Source organism: Festucalex cinctus, chromosome 5 (assembly GCF_051991245.1).
Source record: "Festucalex cinctus isolate MCC-2025b chromosome 5, RoL_Fcin_1.0, whole genome shotgun sequence".
NCBI lineage: Eukaryota > Metazoa > Chordata > Actinopteri > Syngnathiformes > Syngnathidae > Festucalex > Festucalex cinctus.
The window spans coordinates 9,131,501-9,150,164 of NC_135415.1; the positions used below are offsets into that span (position 1 = coordinate 9,131,501).

The 18,664-nt window shown below is 40.0% G+C and overlaps 2 protein-coding genes across 4 annotated transcripts in view; one reads left to right on the forward strand and one right to left on the reverse strand.

The window, feature by feature from the left end:
• Positions 1-13,121, forward strand: part of smtnb (smoothelin b) — a 53,988-nt gene extending 40,867 nt beyond the window's left edge. For 2 of the 3 annotated variants that reach the window (XM_077520601.1, XM_077520603.1), the window contains 9 exons: positions 4,568-4,747; positions 4,999-5,074; positions 6,025-6,204; positions 6,302-6,364; positions 6,562-6,634; positions 7,362-7,532; positions 7,611-7,737; positions 7,898-8,049; positions 12,002-13,121. In XM_077520601.1, coding sequence (XP_077376727.1) covers positions 4,568-4,747; positions 4,999-5,074; positions 6,025-6,204; positions 6,302-6,364; positions 6,562-6,634; positions 7,362-7,532; positions 7,611-7,737; positions 7,898-8,049; positions 12,002-12,155 — 1,176 coding nt within the window. In that variant the 3' untranslated portion in view covers positions 12,156-13,121. Of the gene's footprint in view, positions 1-4,567; positions 4,748-4,998; positions 5,075-6,024; positions 6,205-6,301; positions 6,365-6,561; positions 6,635-7,361; positions 7,533-7,610; positions 7,738-7,897; positions 8,050-11,148; positions 11,328-12,001 lie in introns of all 3 variants that reach the window. The other variant, XM_077520602.1, reaches the window with a different exon arrangement.
• A 1,089-nt stretch (positions 13,122-14,210) lies between these two features.
• On the reverse strand, positions 14,211-17,190 carry selenom (selenoprotein M). The gene is made up of 5 exons (XM_077520604.1): positions 16,967-17,190; positions 15,286-15,321; positions 15,163-15,197; positions 14,866-14,944; positions 14,211-14,724 (listed from the first exon to the last, which is right to left on the reverse strand). The coding sequence occupies exons 1-5, from the start codon at positions 17,057-17,059 to the stop codon at positions 14,488-14,490; spliced, it is 480 nt and encodes a 159-aa protein (XP_077376730.1). The 5' UTR covers positions 17,060-17,190; the 3' UTR covers positions 14,211-14,487.
• Positions 17,191-18,664: the final 1,474 nt, after the last annotated feature.

An 18,664-nucleotide genomic window follows, 5' to 3' on the forward strand; every position in this document is an offset into this window, starting at 1 on the left:
AAAAAAGATTTAATTGACATGATTTGCCCTCTCAGGTTTCCACCAGCTGACTGGCTCAATGGAATAATGCATGAGCCGGAGATAGACATGTCTGTGGCACCTGGAAAAAGGGGATGGGACCTCTGTTGCCTTGACGGCCAGATTCCTTGCATCCTCATTGGTTGGCACAGTTTTGGTCACTGAAGGGGTGGGCGGTTTGTGGGGTGTATAAAGAACATGTGTCGTTTGACAGGTCCTAGAGGAGGACTGTAAGAGAGCACACTTGTTTGCTGTTTTGTTTTTATTATCTGAGTGACATTTACACCCCTTGGAAAGAATACAGACCATTTGAAATTCATGAAAATCTCAAATTAGTGGTATTGGTCCAACTGGAGCCAGTTACAATTGCGACAATGCCTGGTGTTGACTTGGACTTCCAGGCAGCCCCAGAGGCTCCAGACGCACTAGGCAGCCCAGATAGTGCTTGTTCTGCGTCTGGCCTGGAGGAGGTCATTGGGGGTCTGCTTTCACAGCAAGAGTTTGAAGAAGAGCATTTTGGTGAGAGGAATATTGAATTAGCACTAAGATGTGTGGTGGAGGAAATCCACAGTGACCTCAAGTCATTTAGAAAGCAGGTGGATTTACAGCTGGAGCAAGCAGAAGTTCAGATGGGGCCTCTGGCCCAGGCGCTGGTTAGTTTGCAAGAGGAAAACTTGAGGCTGAAGATTCAACAGGAGAGGTTAGTGAGGCAAGTTGAGGCTCTTTGCCAGGCGATGGGGATTCCTGATCCTCCTCCACAAGTCATCTCAAATTCTCCAACCCCGAGAGAACCGCCTCATACAGCCCATGAGGAAAACTCAAATATTTCAACTGGGGATGCTCCGCCTGTTGCGCCCCTGGAAAGGAAACCAAAACCCCACGACCTGGAATCTGCTTCAAAATGCACAGACGCAACACCAGATTTGGAATCCGAGCCCACGCCAATCTCTCACCCTCCAGCCTTTGCTTCCTGCCGCTCTCTCTCTGCTCCCGCCCTGATGGGAAACATTTCGTGGAAGAGCAGCATGGTACAGTGCATATTATGGTTCTGTGTAATATGCTACTATACTGGGAATGTTTTTTTTCTGTGTGTCTGTTTTAACCTTTACTATTCCATCCCAAACCACTCTACCAACTTAATATCAAATTCTAAATTCCATTTGATTTGCATTGGCTGTTTATTGTTGTGAGAAGGGGATAATAAGAATAACACTGGCTGGTGTGGCTGTACACAGTATTGCTAGTGGATATAACAGGTGCTATCTGATTCCTTTTTTTTTTTCTTTTTTTTTTGTGGGTTTGTGCTCATTGATTCACCTGAAACCTGTTAAAAATCTCATACCCTTCAACTGGATACGTCAGAGTCCCACCAGAGTTGTGAAGTTGTCAGGAAACCAGAGGAAGGATCAAAGAACAGAAAGATGAAACAGTGAAATCCAGCACCAACCAGACACCACCTACCACCCACAGAGTTACAAAACCAGAATCTTCACCAACCCCAGAAACATCTGAATTCCAACAAATTCGGGAGACCTCGAGAGACCAGTGGAAAGACTAAAGAAAGGAAAGAAGGATAGATGAAGCAGAGTGAGATCCACAAACGCCAACCCTCCATGCTATCTGATTCATGTTCCTGCTCCTGTACAAATGATGGACTTGGAGAAAACAGACGTAAAGAATAATCAATGATTTGACCAAGTGGCCTCAACTGTGTTTCCACAGCAATCCATAAACACTTAAAGCACAGAGGTCGGCAAATTGTCTTAAACATGACTTGCACACAAAGGCCGTTAAAGATTTTTTTTTCACCCCCCATGACAGCCACACGCATTCTCTTTGCTAAACTCAGAGGCCTCATGTGGCTGTGCTGCAACCCAAAGCATTCCTTGTCAGCCAAGTGACTCTCGATCCACCCTATCCCAGGGGCCACAAGTTCAGTGATCATGCAACGCTGGCTCGCCTTGACTTTGTCCCTCTCTGGGGAAACCCGGCCAGGCATGGGCCTTCCTAGAAGAGTGGTGGACCAGGATGGAGACAGCTGTCTGAGCTAAATCTGGACTTGGACCTGATTATGGCAAAAGCACAGAGGCCACAGCTACAGTGGTCTTCCACAGGCATTCAGCACCATGTGAACATTTTAAGAGGTGTTTTGTTTAGGATTCATGGTCACTGAATATATTTTGGTGCACGCCTAAGGCGTTTCCCTCCTAAGCAACTACAACAAGGTACTTTCATTATCTCAAATGCTTCCCACAGTGTTCCATTGTAAAAAAAAATACGCAAAGAATTTACTGTACTTCAAACTACATTAAAAGATATATTTACTTTGGTCACCAGTCAGTGGTGTCTTTAGTTTTTATACTTGGACAGCATATTTGTAGGGTGAGACATAATTTAGTCCTGTTACGTTGACTTTTGTTTTTACTGTAATCTGCCACCGAAGAGTGTACTACGTAGGGGTGTGCTCAAAAAATTGATGCGGCGATATATATCATTGCAAGTCTCGTTACAATACACATATATCGATTGCAGGCGTCATAATCAATTTTGCTTGTTAAGTTTAAGTAGGCACTTAACAATGTGTTGCTTTGCGCAGGGCTGTACAGCTCCTTTGAAGTTGCGCAGGAGAAATGAGAGCAGAGGACCTTTGCAGCTTGCATTGTACCTTTAAAAAAAAAAAAAAAAAAAACCGGCACCGTCTTTGAATTTAATTGCCTTCAATTAGTGTGCATGTGGTGTGCCAGGAGGGGGAAGGAGTGGGGTAATGTATCGTGGCTGCTTGCAGTGTCACAGGAGTAAACAAATTCTGTTCTAAAAATAGCTGACCGGTGATTGGACACTGGGTCTTGTTAAGGTAAATTAAAACGGAGGAAGAATATCAACATTTATTTACTGATAAACTTAACATGGTACATGTTTCTTCTTAATGTATCAATTTTCCTATATTTTGTTTAAAAACGATATAGAATGTGTTACATGAAGAAAATGCTTTTTATTTCCCCAAATATTGCAAATAAGCACATTTTAGAGCTGTAATTTTAATTCTTTGATATTTTTGCTCATATCGGCCCATGCCTATTCATAAAGTTTCCCGGTATGTCTGTGAAAGCTGTTCCTTGCTCAGCAGTGCGTGCACATTTAGACTTGGTGGTAAACCAAAAGTGCTGCTAACAAAAACATTTTTGCCATCCAGCATAATAAAAATATCATTTAGGTATACATATGACTGTTAGAATCAAATGTAAATAAATTAATGTAAAGTATCTATCGGGATATGTATCGCCTTGAAGATCATGTATTGGCATGCATATCACGATACGTATCGTATTGTGATATGTATCTTATCATGATGTTGGCATTGGCAAAACCCAGCCCTCAAGTTTGTTTATGTAAAGTCATGCATGTTTACACTTTATAGATTAGCTACTTTTTTTACTTTTGCTATTGGTGCTGAGTGTTGTGTGCCGAAAGGCGTTGGATCCCAAAGCGCAGACACAAATAAGATTTTATCTATTTATTCACATCGAGAGGCAGAAACTAAAAGAGCTGTACACAGGAACAGTGAACAATAATCCAGCAAACACAAACATCTTTCAGCCAGCTTCTATAAAGAATCAATCTCATCATATATCGTTGCAAGACCTCGTATGATATGAAATTCTCCGATTGCTGTAGACCCATACATCACACAGTACCAAAGATTCCTGTCACCACACACATCATCTAGGCATCGTATAGTTCTACATCATATAACACAAAACTAGTCGAAAACCTGATGATTGTTACATGAGATAAAAACATCACATGAAACAAAAACATCATTCAAACATCACTCCTTCATGACTCGAGTCACAAGTCATGACACTGAGCCAGTGATTTTAATTAGCCACATTAATTCAGCAGGTCACATTTATGCGCAATGCTTGGTGGATGGACTGCTCTTTCTTCCTCATGATTTTTTTTTCCCTGTGTTTAGGATAACCTTTCAACTTAGTGCACATTTACGAATTGCTTTAAAGTTTTCCATAAAGTTGATTTATGTTTAACCTGCTATCTGCTATGCCGAATGATGTTCCATAAACAGTGAGTTCCCCGCAGCTCTGTCACATTTACAAAACCACTGTCAGTCACACTTGATGAACAAGTGACTCTCATGTGCTCGCTTTCTGCCATGGCCTGATGGGGCCCGGGGGAGGAAGAAATAATGAGCTATGTGGAGTGGGCTGTCTTTGTCCGAGAAGAGAAGATTATCAGAAGGAGGGAAAAGATGTGGGCTTTGAAAGCAAGTTCACTGATTCAGGCCTATTATGGCGTTCACCTAAATCCTTCTGTGCCTATTACTTCCTAAATGTCAACAAACTTTGGTTGTGTTTTCTTAACATCACCCTGTTCTCATAATGATAAAACTTGGATTCTGTGCTTCGGGCTAGGAGCTTCACACTGTACCCAACTATGGTCACAATTTAGCAATCTCACACTAAATCATTTAAAATCCCATATTGTGTATGTTTTTGTTCTTGCTTATTGTCTTGTGTTTTGTCTCGCGCAGATGGAGACAGAGCCTGTCGTTGCCTCCGAGCCGGTGTTTTCATCCGGCCCGTCGGTCCAAGTGCACATCCCCACCATCCCAAATGGTTCCACGATGCAGGCCAATGCTGACGAGTGTCCCGGAAAAGTGACTGCTGACCAGTTGGCTGCTATAGAGGATGAAGAGCTCCTTGATAAAATGGTACTTCACACCCAAGTTATTATTCTGAATAATTTATAAACCCACTTAGTGACAACTACAGCAGCTACGGACATGCGCATGGTTTGTGTATGTGCAATAAATCTCGTCAACTGGGTTATATTTGGAAAATTCACAGCTTGTTGCTGTGTGTTGGCACATTATCATCATCAGAGCAGCGTGCGTAAACAGTTGTGACCCCCATTGTGTAAGGACTAACCTCTCATTGTTGCTATTTGTATCCCTGCCAACAGCTTGATGAGTCCAAAGATTTTGAGGAAAGGAAAATGATCCGTGCAGCCATGAGGGATCTTCGCAAGAAAAAGAGAGGTGACAAACTGATAACTAATCAATGATAGCTGTCATGGGTGACACAATTTCTCTAAAATGCAAACCTCAAAGTCACCAAGGCAAGGATGGGTTGTACATTATAAACAAGCTTAGTTGTCATTTCCCAAACATTTCCATTCATTCTGCTCTCAGAGGCCATGCTGGGGTGTACTCAAGAAGAAATCGGTAGGACAGGTTGGTTTGCAGTGCAGTTTAACAGCTAATATGCTTGCGTTTTGTATTTTGCGTGATTGCCACCATCGTCAACACTTTAGAATGCAATAAGTCACACAACTGTGTGTTTGCTATACAAGATAGTTTGATGCATGAGTCTCCAAGTCTGGTCCTCGAAAGCCCCGATCCTGCCTGTTTTCCACGTTTCCCTCCTCCAACAGACCTGAATCAATGACTTCGTGTGTTGGAGGAGGGGAACATGGAAAACAGGCTGGATCGGGGCTCTCCAGGACTGGACTTGGAGACCCCTTGTTTGATGCATGCCTCTTTAGTTTTGTTTGAGAGAGATGTTTCCCAGTCAGCACATCAGGTGTTCTGAAACTTCAAACATCTAAGTTCATTCATGAAGATGAGTCAACTGATGTATGAAACTCTGAAGTGCATGATACACTCATTCGAAACTAAAAGTTCTAAGTGAAGGTTCAAATCATTTGGAACTTCAAAATAAATTTATTGTGATCATTGTGTATTGTCACTGTATGATTTTTTTCCCCATTTATTATTATTATTATCATTATTTATTGTGTGTTGTCACTGTATGATTTGTTTTTTTTTTCACATTACACTCGGCAGCCTCCCAAAAGATTTATGCACTTGCCCTCAGAAGCCCTTATTTTTGGAAGCAAAAGGTTTTTCCGAAGTATGATCTCCTCAGTCTGTTTTTGTCCACTGATTACATGACATCTCTTCTCTCCATCTCTTCCTCTCCTTTCCAGACCAGAGAGAAAAAGAACGTGAGACTCGTCTGCAGGAGCTCCGGCAGCAGAGAGACGAGCGCTCGAACAAAAGTCGCGCAGGAGTCGGAGTAGGTGAAGTGGTGATGAGGAAGGTGGAGAAGTCGGCAGATGGCTCCACCCTTAGCCAAGTCACCAAGACAGACCGCTTTGCTCAGTCTGGTATTCTTGCCATTTTGCTAACATCGTGCATTTGATTGAACCTGGTGAAAATATAAGAACAACAATTTACAACTGTAATATGAACGTGTGTGCATAGATGATGGGAGCAGATCAACTCGCAGCACTGTTGTTGAGGCTAGTTATATGCAGAAAACGGATAGTGAGTTATACCTTTTTTCCTTCATCTAATCCATTCTATGCATATTTTGCTTGAGTGTTTTAGTAACATCTCTCTCTCTCTCTCTCTCTCTCTCTCTCTCTCTCTCTCTCTCTCTCTCTCTCTCTCTCTCTCTCTCTCTCTCTCTCTCTCTCTCTCTCTCGCTCTCTCCCCCCCCCCCCCCCCCCCCCCCATTTTAGGAGGGACAGTCCAGTCTAAATCATACAGCTACTCGTCTTCATCCTCCTCTAATACAAGCAAAAAAGTTGGCAGGTGTGTTGTTCACCCTTTTGCACATTATCATCCCACCAGTGGTTGCATGCAATTCATAGTTTTATTTTCCAAAAATAATACAATGTACAAATTACATGGGCCAAAATAGTATCTCTTTGTTTAATTTAAATGAAGTTGTGATATTTTTTTTTCTCACATATTCCACATCATTCAAAAACATTTTGATCTTATCATTGGAACCACATTTTAATGATGAATGGAAAAATGATTTTATAGCCCCAACAAATGGTTCTAATGTGAATTTATTTGTTAAATAGGCAATTACCAGTAATTGAAACAAGTGGCAAAAAAGGTTATGTGAAGGGATTTTAATTAAATTAATATTTAATTATTGAGGGAAAATAAATCGCTCCAAAAGTATCCATAATCTACAGGCATATCCAATATTCATTGCAAGATATAATTGATTAAAAAAATAATAAAAATGTTTGGTGAGAATTGTGTGAAAATAATCAATATGAACAATTTCCCAAATGTTAAAAAAATCAATTAAAGTAATTTTCAGCAAAACACAAAACCATTCAAAGCATAAAAAAAACAAAAAAAACATAATTCAACAAAATTAACTTGTCCAATGTATGAATAATTTTGGACTAAGCTCTACATCCAGTAAAAATTAATTTGAGGATGCCAACTGGGATGCAATGTAATTGTCAGTCACCATTCATATTTACCTACTGAAGTGTCATGCATATGATTATTTCAGTGTGTTTGATCGCGAGGACGAGCCGTCGTCTCGCAGCGGCGGTTTGGCGGCGGTGGAACGAAGGCAGGCCGAGCGTCGCAAGGAGCTGATGAGGGCGCAGACCTTGCCCAAGACCTCGGCAATGCAGGCCCGCAAAGCCATGATGGAGAAGTTTGAGAAGGAGGGAGGAAGGTGAGGATAAACACAAAGATAGCCCAACCATAGAAAGAAAAGAAGAAGAAAGTATGACCTCAACTTTCCTTTTTTAAGCCCGGGACATCAGGTGGTCTCCAAAGTAAACAAGGTGCAGCGTTCCACCAGCTTTGGCGTACCGAATGCTAACTCCATCAAACAGATGCTCCTCGACTGGTGCCGTGCCAAGACCCGCTCATATGAGGTGAACCTCCCAGCCATGACCTCGCCACTCTCTTTTCACTCCACCCATTAAAAGTCCCAACTCAACCCGCTAATGTGCCCAAGGCTGGGATCATATCTGACTACCCAGGGAATGTTTCCATCACTTAGCTTAACTCGCTCTGTTTTCTCTCCCCGATCAGCATGTGGATATCCAAAACTTTTCATCCAGCTGGAGCAACGGCATGGCGTTCTGCGCCCTGGTGCACAACTTCTTTCCAGAGGCCTTCGACTACAGCTCCCTGAGTCCCAGCAACCGCAGGCAAAACTTTGAGGTGGCCTTCAGCAATGCAGAGTGAGTTGGAAAAACGCAACCAGGTTGACTCAGTAGGACACGGTGACGGCTAGTTTGTTTTTCCTTATTTAGCTAAACAAGTGAGAGATCAAGAACAAATGTTGCAGCCAATGTTTTATTATATTCATATCTAATGGAAAATGCACTAAAATACCAAGTGAGTGCAGTGCACTTTTTACACATTGAACAGCGTTCCTTCTTAATACGGAGTGTCCTCAATTTACGACACTCCCAACGTGGCATTCCAAGGCTACCAACTGCACGCCGTGTAAGAATACACTCGGTTACCGCCAACTTTTATTTCCTCTCCATTTGACTGTTTTATACTTATCACTTCAAGTTTTTTCTTTTTTATAAATATTTATGGGTTATGAACGGCATGCAATGAAGTAGTTTGCGCAGTGGCATCCGAATACATGGTCACAATCATGTGGCATAGGAAGGCACACTCAGTCATCGCTTTGCTTCCTGTTTTTGTTAGCGATGTTTGATAACTTTTTCGGTTTTTTTCCCTTTCCAGACATGACTATTCATTTCTTGAATAGTAGCTGGTACCACTAGTACTTTGGGATGATTAGGGGTGTCAAAATTAGTGTGTTAATTTTGAGTTAATTTAAAGTTCCTTTAATGCCACTAGTATTTTTTTTTTAACGTGTGATTAACCGCCTCTTACTTGGAATGCCTGTACGGGGGGAATTGCAGTCGCAACGCAACAGACACATCCACGTCAAAGTTTAGCAGTAATAAATGTAATAATAATAATGCTGCATATATTGGTGGAGACTGGACTCACTCAAGTTGTATTTTACCATTTAAAAAAATGTGCAGAATTTCACAAGTCACTTCATGTTAAAGATAGATAGCTCTTTAATATGAAAAGAAACATGCACTCATCTGTCACCGTCTTACAAATGCAATTATGCCATCTAGTGGCAGAACAATGACCAACACAAATCAATATTACACGTTTTTTATAGTACAGGACATCTTTTTAATTTTAAGTCAATTTTATGAACTATTATGAAAGTAATGTATCCATGACTAAAAGATACAGCCATATTTCTATTAGTTTCAATTTTTTTCCACTTTTATATTAAGAGTATGAGAGTATGAAAACAAAAATATTATTGTTCAGGTACATTTAGAAGAGATAAAAAAAAATTGTGATTAATTGTGAGTTAACTATTGAAGTTGAGTGTAATTACGATTGAAAATATTTATCGCCTGACTCCACTACTTTTAATACATAACGTTTCCCCCCAAAAAACAATGACTGATAAAAATATATGACGTTTATGATGCTTTTCTGTTCTTCTTATAGTTACTGACCATAAAACAGTATAGAAATAAGGCCTGGTATCACCCTGATACGTGATATCACTGTATATTTGCCCATCCATTATTATTATCATTATCATTATCGTTATTATTATTATTATTATTATTATTATTAGTTGTAAATACAAATATTTTTTGTAATTCTCACTCAACTACTGCAATAGCTATGCAGGGTTCTGTGTGTACAGCACATTCCGACTTGCACACAGGTTTGGGTTACATTGCAATTGCAGGGACTGAACTAGGTCATAAACTGAGAAACCCTGGTACAGAAACAAAAGCAACAATAACTCAAAATGTAAATAACTGAAAGAAATAATAAAATAAAAAACAGTGGCTCTATATTAACTCTTTTACTGCCACACGTTATCAAAAAACAACCCCCGATGCCAGTGGATTTTGAGCATTCTAACTCATTTTTCGAAGCACACAGAATATTGTGTTCTTTTGCCACATAAACAACATGGGTACCACATGAAAGATCGCATTCCATTCTTTCATTAGAAAAAAAAAATATGTTTCTACCTTATTCTGTTCTTTAGTAATCACCATTTGAAAATAGGTAAGTTGAGTGACATTGAGCGAAAATTGAAAAGAAAAGATACATTTTCTCCACAACAGTGACTTTGATACTAATATTTTTTGTTTAGTGACACTCCATCAAATTAGGTTTAATGTTACAAAGGCTTTGATCATTCACGTCAGCCTTGAAAACGTTCTATTTCATCAGATTGTGTCATGTTTCATTGTAATTCGCAGCTCTAGTTAGGGCCCAAGCAGCTACCGCCGCGAGGTTCAATAACTCGAGTTGAGTTGAGTAGTTCCGTACACCAGCAGCTCATTGACAAGAGATACAATTCTGCCATCTGCTGGCCATAGCTAGTCAGTGTTTTTGATTTCACAACTCATTGACCCGGCTGCGCTGCACTTGGACGTTGCACTGACCACTGATATATTGCAGTAGTTGACGTCACTTAACGTTTATGGCGGCATACATCGTGATTTTACTAAACGTTATTAAACGTTTTTGGCAGTCAAAGAGTTAATATAAAGCTGATTTTCACTACGACTCCTGCCATCTCATCTCTTTTTCTAAACTACAAACCTGTAGACAACTCGAACGAACCACCAAAAAAAGAAAAACAGTCCATCAGTCTTGCGATATCGTCTCCCTTCTTTTTCGTGTTCTTCCCACACTCATTTAGATTTCTCCTGTCATCATACCATATCTGTGATGTCACCCATGTTCTGTGCACCACACTGGTTCGTGATTTATGGACTGCCACTCGACCACAGTCACCACCTGCGTGCTTGTGTGTGGATGTGCACTCTTCACATGTGCTGACATCACTTTCATTTTTGTTGTCATCTGCAGACAGACTTCACACATACACATGGTTTTCTTTCTATCACCTTATAGTTAGCTGAATTGTTTGAATGCAAAAAAAAAAGGCTAAATGAGCATCGCCAGACTGTTTTGTCTTTGTGTATTCTATGCCACATGTATGATGTATTATGTTTAAGAAGCATGCCAACACATGGCTACTTGTGTGAACACTGAGAATGTAATGTTTGTTTGTCTCTCTGTTCTTTTTGTGTCCACTGAATCTGTATCATGGCTGCTCACTGCACCATCTGTATTGTCTCCTTCATGTCTTTCCACCTGTTGTTGTTGTCCTCCTCCTCCTCTTTTCTATCCTTTTCTCTCCGCCTCGTCCTTTCTGTCCGTGTCCATCTTTTCCCGTTCCTCGCCGGGCTCAGGAAACTAGTGGACTGTCCGCAGCTGCTGGACGTGGACGACATGGTGAAGATGCGCGAGCCCGATTGGAAGTGTGTGTACACGTACCTGCAGGAATTCTACAGGGGTCTGGTGACCAAGGGCCTGGTTAAAACCAAAAACTCCTCCTAAAGTGGCACCCGAGCCTAAAAGCGAACCCATGGTGAGAGAGGGAAAAGGGGGAAAGGCTCACTGTGGTTTCTGAGCATGTCTTGTTAAACTTTGTTCATGTTTGAGACGAGCCAAACATGGTATGCTCGTGTCCCTTTGTGCATATTATCCAGACTTTGACTAAAGGCATCTGGCCAGGCCAATCTGCTCTTTAAAACACTCTAAAAGGAATAAATGTATCACCGTGTTTCAAACAGACAGCTCCGGAGACACAACAGGAAAAAAATATCATCGCAAAGCTTGTGTTGTTAGTTCTTTTAATCAAGTGATAGTTTACATGTGTTTATGCGTTAGCCTTTTAAAGATGCTTTTAAAGCAAGAATGGTTCATGTCGGTGATGCCTGAAATAGCTGGACTCATTTTACTGTTAATGTTTATGTTCTCATGCAGGAGGGCAGACTGTATATCTTTGATATTTTTGATCGACTGCATTGTCGAGGAAAGCTGAGATACAAAACGCTACATTATGTATGCATACTGCCACCATGTGGTCAATACGTGTAGTGCTCCCACTTGTAGCGTTTACCAAATGTTCTTATTAACAAAGCCAATTCTCAGTTTTATTTACTTTAGCCTGCCCCTTCATCAGACGTCTCCCTTGTCGTCATCCCGCTCATGTTGTGTGTGTCTGAATCCCCCCCCCAACCCCCCCTCCCCTCCCACCAGGACTTACGCCAACTGCATGCCTTTGCTGGAAGTGGAGGACATGATGATCATGGGAAACAAACCCGACTCCAAGTGCGTCTTCACTTACGTGCAGTCTCTGGTCAACCACCTCCGCAGGCACGAGATGGCCATGGGTCGGCCCTCTGACCTTTGACCTGCACGTCGTGACCAACGTCGAGCTTCGGTGTGGCGGGTCACACCTTCGCAAACGGACAAGGCAGGGTGGATCGTGTGTGTTAAATATTTCAGTTCGCAGTGTTGATAATGAAAATCCCGTATGTAACAAGATAGTGTTAAAGGAGATAACTTTGAAACTTAACATTTTCAACATAACCAACCTTTTCGTTGCTATTTTTAAATTCAGCTGTATGCTAGTGACACACAGCAATATACTTATTTATACATATATTTTCTTTTGTAAAATCAGTGTCATTAGTCCCACTATAATTGGCGTGTAATGTTGGTACTTTCAAATTTTGGACCCGACTCTGGTCACTTTTAAGTTATTACTCGCCTTCTGCTGTCATTTAGCATATTCCTATTTAATACATTCGCACTGGGTTGTTTATTTGTAGCATAGATTCATATCGATGTAAGCTCAACTCTGAACACTCTCAGTGCTACTGAACACAAACATCGGGTTTGGACAAAACTTGTGTACCGTCCGTGTGTCACAATGACAAATGATCAACAATGATCTTGCCACTACCATCATCACACTTGATTTTTCTTAATTGTGGGCATTTAGGGAAAAGGGACAACTCGAGCTGTGATAGATTAGAAAAAGAAAAAAAAAAGTTACGGTTTTTGTGGGCCTGATGAGCTCAAGCTCTCAGTGGAAACAAAACTAACCAAACACGAGTGCATGTGTATATTTTATAGCTAAAAGAATTTTTAAATGAAGATTTTTATGATGTTTTCATGTCTACAATTTGCAGTGTTTTAAGTTCTTGTTTGGATAAAACCGAATGTATTCAACCTTATTGTTTATCTGAGAAATGTTATGCCCACCTAAAAGAAAAACTTTCCACAAAGCAGGGAGTGCTGTACATAAGAACTCAACTCACACTTTCATGTTTATGTGCACTTCAATGTGAATTCATTAAAGTAGACAAACTGATTTCTTCGTGTGGGATTATTGCTCTTTGGGGTCTAAGGTCATCATTCTACGTAACTCACATTTGCTGTTAACACACTGCTGAAGATCATTCTGCATCGTGTAAGATGATTTATTTTTTTATTTTTTATTTTTTTTTGTGTATGTGTGCGTGCGTTTGCGTGCAAATACGTATAAATTTATACTCATTAATTCACCTAAAACCTTATAAATATCCCATTACCCTTCGCCTTAACCAGGTACTTCAGAATCTTGCAAGAGTCGTGAGGTTCAAATGGTCAGGAGACCAGAGAAAAGGTCAGAAAAAATAAAGAGAAAAGAAAGAAATCAAAGTGAAATCCAGCACCGACCAAACACTTCCTGCCTTCCCCAGTATAAGATGATTCATGATGAAAAGGTTCAGTCAGACCAGGATTAAATAATGCACTTAGGTGTGCAGCTCCACCCAGGAAGTTGACTTTATGGTGTTTTTAATTAGGATAGTTTTGAAAATAGATTTTTGTTAAGGGTGACTCTTCTTCAAACTGTTTCACAAAGTCATTGATACATTGGATTTAAATATTAATAAATTTTCCACAAAAAAAACTTCGACGTCGACCCTCATTAGGTGGATGCTAACTGCTAATAGAGGTAATCCGGAATTATATCCATGATGGTGCGACATAATATAGTGGGCCAACATACAGTAAGTATATTGAGTTTTATTTTGATAAAGTCAAACTTTAATAGATTATATATTCAGGGCCCACAATTTAAGTGTTTAAGTCTTGCCACGGCGCAAAGGCAGTGATTAAGGCAGAGGCATTCCCAACCAACTAAAGGTAAACAGTTTTGAAAATATTCTTTTCCTCCCATGCAAAACATTGAAAAGTTTTCTCTCTCTCTCTCAATCTAATCTTTTTGAAATCCTGTTTTGTTGAGTTTTCTGAGCTGGAAGAAAATTGAAAAAAAAAATAATCTGGGCCCTGAATGTATAATCTATTAAGTTTTGACTTTTTAAATGGAATGATGGAAATTAAACTTTTCCATGATATTAACGTTTTTCAAAGCGTCTGTACATGCCTATACTTTCTCAAGTAAGACCATAATGCATTAGTTGGCAACATTTTATTATTTCACAGTGGTTACACTTGAATCTTCTTGTGTTTAACAGCCCACCCACCAGCTACATGCAGCATCAGCCTCAGACCAATCAGCAGATTTTTAGTCTGCGGCTTCATTGGGTAGCTCAGTGGGTCGGAAACAGACACAAGTGACGCAAGCTCAAAACAGTCGACAAATGGGAAAACAATATGGCATGAAACAATTCATAAAAAAAAAAAAAAAAGTTTTTTGCCTTGTCGAGTAGCAGTCCCATATTGTAATATTGTTATAGGTCAGTGCGCTGCGCCTCGGGTTCAGGCTCTGATGTGTCGGCGTCATTCTGAGTGTCCACAGAGGCGGTGGTGGACTTGGATGTTAGCTCATCTTTAAACGGGCTATCTTTGGCGGGAGCGAAGCGAAACTTTTTTGGCACTTCGTCATCTGCTTTAGCCTTCTTGTAGAAGCCCAGTTTGTCCAGAAGCTCGTTGATCTCCGAGCGTGTCATGTCAGACAAGGGGATCCGCTGAGGAAACAAAAATGCATTTATTACGACACCAACGCTTAGATCACCTTGCCAGGTGCTTAATACCATAATGCAGTTCAATGGCAAACTACCATCATAGAGTATGTGCGGACATTTCAATCTGGTCCAAACAGAACTTACTTGCAGCTCCTCATAGTAATGGTTCAGGAGGACAAGCTCAGGGTCGGCTCCAGGAATGTGCTTCATCACCAGGTTATGGCTGAGGGAGCACCGGTCAAGGACCGATGGACAGACACCTACAGTACTGTGCACAAAGCTACGACTTCATTTGCTGTTATCAGTGTCATAATAATCACTAATTGGATTAAATTTATTTTAATCCCTCAGGATTATGAACAAACATGAGATAACATTACTGCGTCATTTTTCAAAGTTGATTCCCATTCAGTTGTGAAGATGTTTGTCGCCAAAGGATACTAAAGCGGAATGTCCTCGACCACAAAGGCTTTGACCTGCACACAAAAAGTGGACATGTCTACCAGAGAATAGAGATGATTGACATTTTTAAGGAACAACATTTTTGTTATTTTGACAACTTACCTCTCTGAGCCTGTTCAACTGTCATCCACCACATGTCTGGAAAGAGACATTCATTAGAATCACTTGTATATGCATGCCAGATCCGTCGCACCAGCATCTACTGAAACTCAACAGAAGTAGCCTCTCCCTCCCACAGCCCCTTGAATCAGTGGGTGCTGGTGTCTGTGGATCTCACTTTGCTTTATCTATCCTTCCTTTTGATAGTGATATTGTTGGACAATATTTGTACATTCATATTTTATATTTTCATGCTTTGGCATTTCACTGAATACTATTTGTTTTGGACTATTCTACCCACGTCAGTTTATATTTTTGGTTGAAATTTCAGAATGAACCCCCCCCCCCCCCAAAAAAAAAGTGGCACTCTAAATATACACTTTCAATTCAGTTGCGCAACTTTTTGTTCCTTTTTGTTCTGCAATAGGAAGTTGATCATCAATATTCATTAAAAACACATTGTTCCCACTTGCTGATTGAAGATATCACCTGTGCTGAAGAAGTAGGCAACGGCCAATCATGGCTCACCTGTTTTCTGGGTTTGGTCAACAAACTGAGCCATGATTGGTCATTTCCTACTTCCTCAGCACAAATTAATTCTCAACAAAACAACTTTTTACTGCTGAAAATGGCTCAATGAGTCAAGTATCCCTTTAACAGTTTGCTTAATCATACTGTTCACATTTGGATCAGACCAAGCTCGCCCACTAACAATTAACAGAACCTCACAATTTTGAGGTTTGAAACAGGATGTGCTCAGACCGAAAAGACCGACACAGAATTGGCAAAGTAATTATTTATAAGTAGTACAATTCAAAATCACCCAACAGGCTGCAAACAACACGAGCAAAGTTAACAAGAAAGAAAAAGGCTGGATGCTGCAGTGGTAGAGGGCCTGACGAAAGATGGGATAAAAAAAAAAAAAAAACATTCTGGCGACGTGTGACTGAGCAAACAGAGCTTTACAAAGACAAAGCAAATGACAACAAAGGACCATATCACAGTCGCATGTTGGACACATCCATTTAAAAGTTCCATTTTAGCTTCATCCTGAAATTGCACCAGAATGACCAAAATCCTTAACATTTTGTGCTCAGTGAAACGTTTTCATTACTTTCTTAACTTTCCATGCCCTGTGGAAAAGACGCTCAACCTATTTTATGGAAACGTGAGATCCGGGTTTCGAGTTGCGGGTTAACAGACCCAACAATAATGACAGATAGCACGCTTTTGTTAAAACTATGGAGGTGAGCCAGGTATCCCCCTGAGGAAATACCTCATGTTACTTACACGTACACACCATGTCCTACTGTACAGTACTTTAAACATAATTAATTTGCACGTACTAACACGCTTTATTGCAAACACGTTCTTCTTTTTATGCTCCAGCTGTTTTTTTAACGTTTATTTATATGTATTTATTATTTTTTTAAGTTCTGCAGCTGTTTTAATTATTCTTTATGCATACGCATACCGGCATTTATTCTAGTGCACCAAACAGAAAAAAAACACACAAAAAAATCATTGAATTTATTACAGATAGTACTCGGTTTACGTACGTCGGAACGCGTCGTAATCTATCACTATCCCCTACTACCGAAAGTCATAATTACAGTAAAATTGTGTATGAGGTCGTATATGTCAATAAAGCGAGAAAACCCCACGGCTTTGATCTGTACAGTACCTCCACCTTGGCGCGAGCCAGGCCGTCCAGCTTGTTGACATCCACCTCATATGAAGACGCGCAGGAAAGCAGACTGAGCAGCAGCAGCCACATTGTTCGGAACCACAACCAGTGACCAAACACAAGCTGCTACGAACGCCGCGCACACCTGAAGATGATGTGCAGCACAAGTGAGGATGAGGAAGGAGAAGCGGGGGAGGAGGATCCTGCTTGGTCATGTCATATCCGGATAGCGTGCCACGTCAAAGGTTTTCTACAGGAAGAAAGTAGGCGTGGTCGAAGGAGAGCTATATTTTTCATTACGATGCAGTACTTTTTAATACGTTAACACAGAAATTATCTATCTATCTATCTATCTATCTATCTATCTATCGACTTAGACTTAGACTTAGACTTGACTTTATTGATCCCTTTGGGATGGCTCCCTCTGGGAAATTTACATCTCCAGCAGCAATGAGAACAGATAATAAAATAAAATAAAAAAAATATTTCAATCAATAAATAAGGTTATTACATCAGAGATTGAATTAATAATAACAATAACAATAATAATAATAAAATGAAAAATAAGAATTCAATCAATCAATAAATAAGGTTATTACACCAGATCTATCTATCTATCTATCTATCTATCTATCTATCTATCTATCTATCTATCTATCTATCTATCTATCTAATCCCAGATAAATCAGAAGTCATGGAAAATCAGTGCAAGCAAAGTATTGAAAAGTATAGCCTACTGTATGTACAATTAGTGTTCAATTGTTGTCTGCAGTACCTGACTATTCGATTCGTATCACGATTCACAGGTCACGATTCGATTCGATACCGATTAATCCCGATACGAATTTCTAAGTCGATTGTTGCGATTTTTTTTCATTCAAATTTAGAAAATACTAATCAGTAAGCTTGTAGAGTGTAAGATTTATATGAAAATGTATTATTTATTTATCTGAAATTTCAGTCTTATAGAGGTTGTAATCTGTTTCATGTTTGAACAGCATTAAAATAAAATATTAAGGCTTAATGTTCCGTTCATATAACATTCTTCCATGCTCAAGGTGTGAATCCTAACCCGAAGTCAGACATTTTGTTGAATATTTTTTCATTAAAAATGGAAGTTTAAAAATCTATTCACACACGCACACACACACACACACACACAAAAAAGGCAATGATGATAAGACGTTGAATCGGTAAGACTACCGAATGAACAATTCTGAGCTCTTAAAAAATAAATAAATAAATAAATTAAAAAAAAAAGACAATTATTGAATCGATTCGAGAATCGCGCGATGTAGTATCGCGATATATCGCCGAATCGATTTTTTAACACCCCTAATATATATATATATATATATATATATATATATATATATATATATATATATATATATATATTTATTTATTTATTTTTTTTTTTTTATTTTTTTTATTTTTTTTTTTTTGGGGCGGCACGGTAGTCGAGTGGTTAGCACGTCCGCTTCCCAGTTCTGAGGTCTCCGGTTCGAGTCCAGGCTCGGACTTTCCTGGGTGGAGTTTGCATGTTCTCCCCGTGCCCGCGTGGGTCTTCTCCGGGTACTCCGGTCTCCTCCCACATTCCAAAGACATGCATGGCAGGTTAATTGGGCGCTCCGAATTGTCCCTAGGTGTGAGTGTGGATGGTTGTTCGTCTCTGTGTGCCCTGAGATTGGTTGG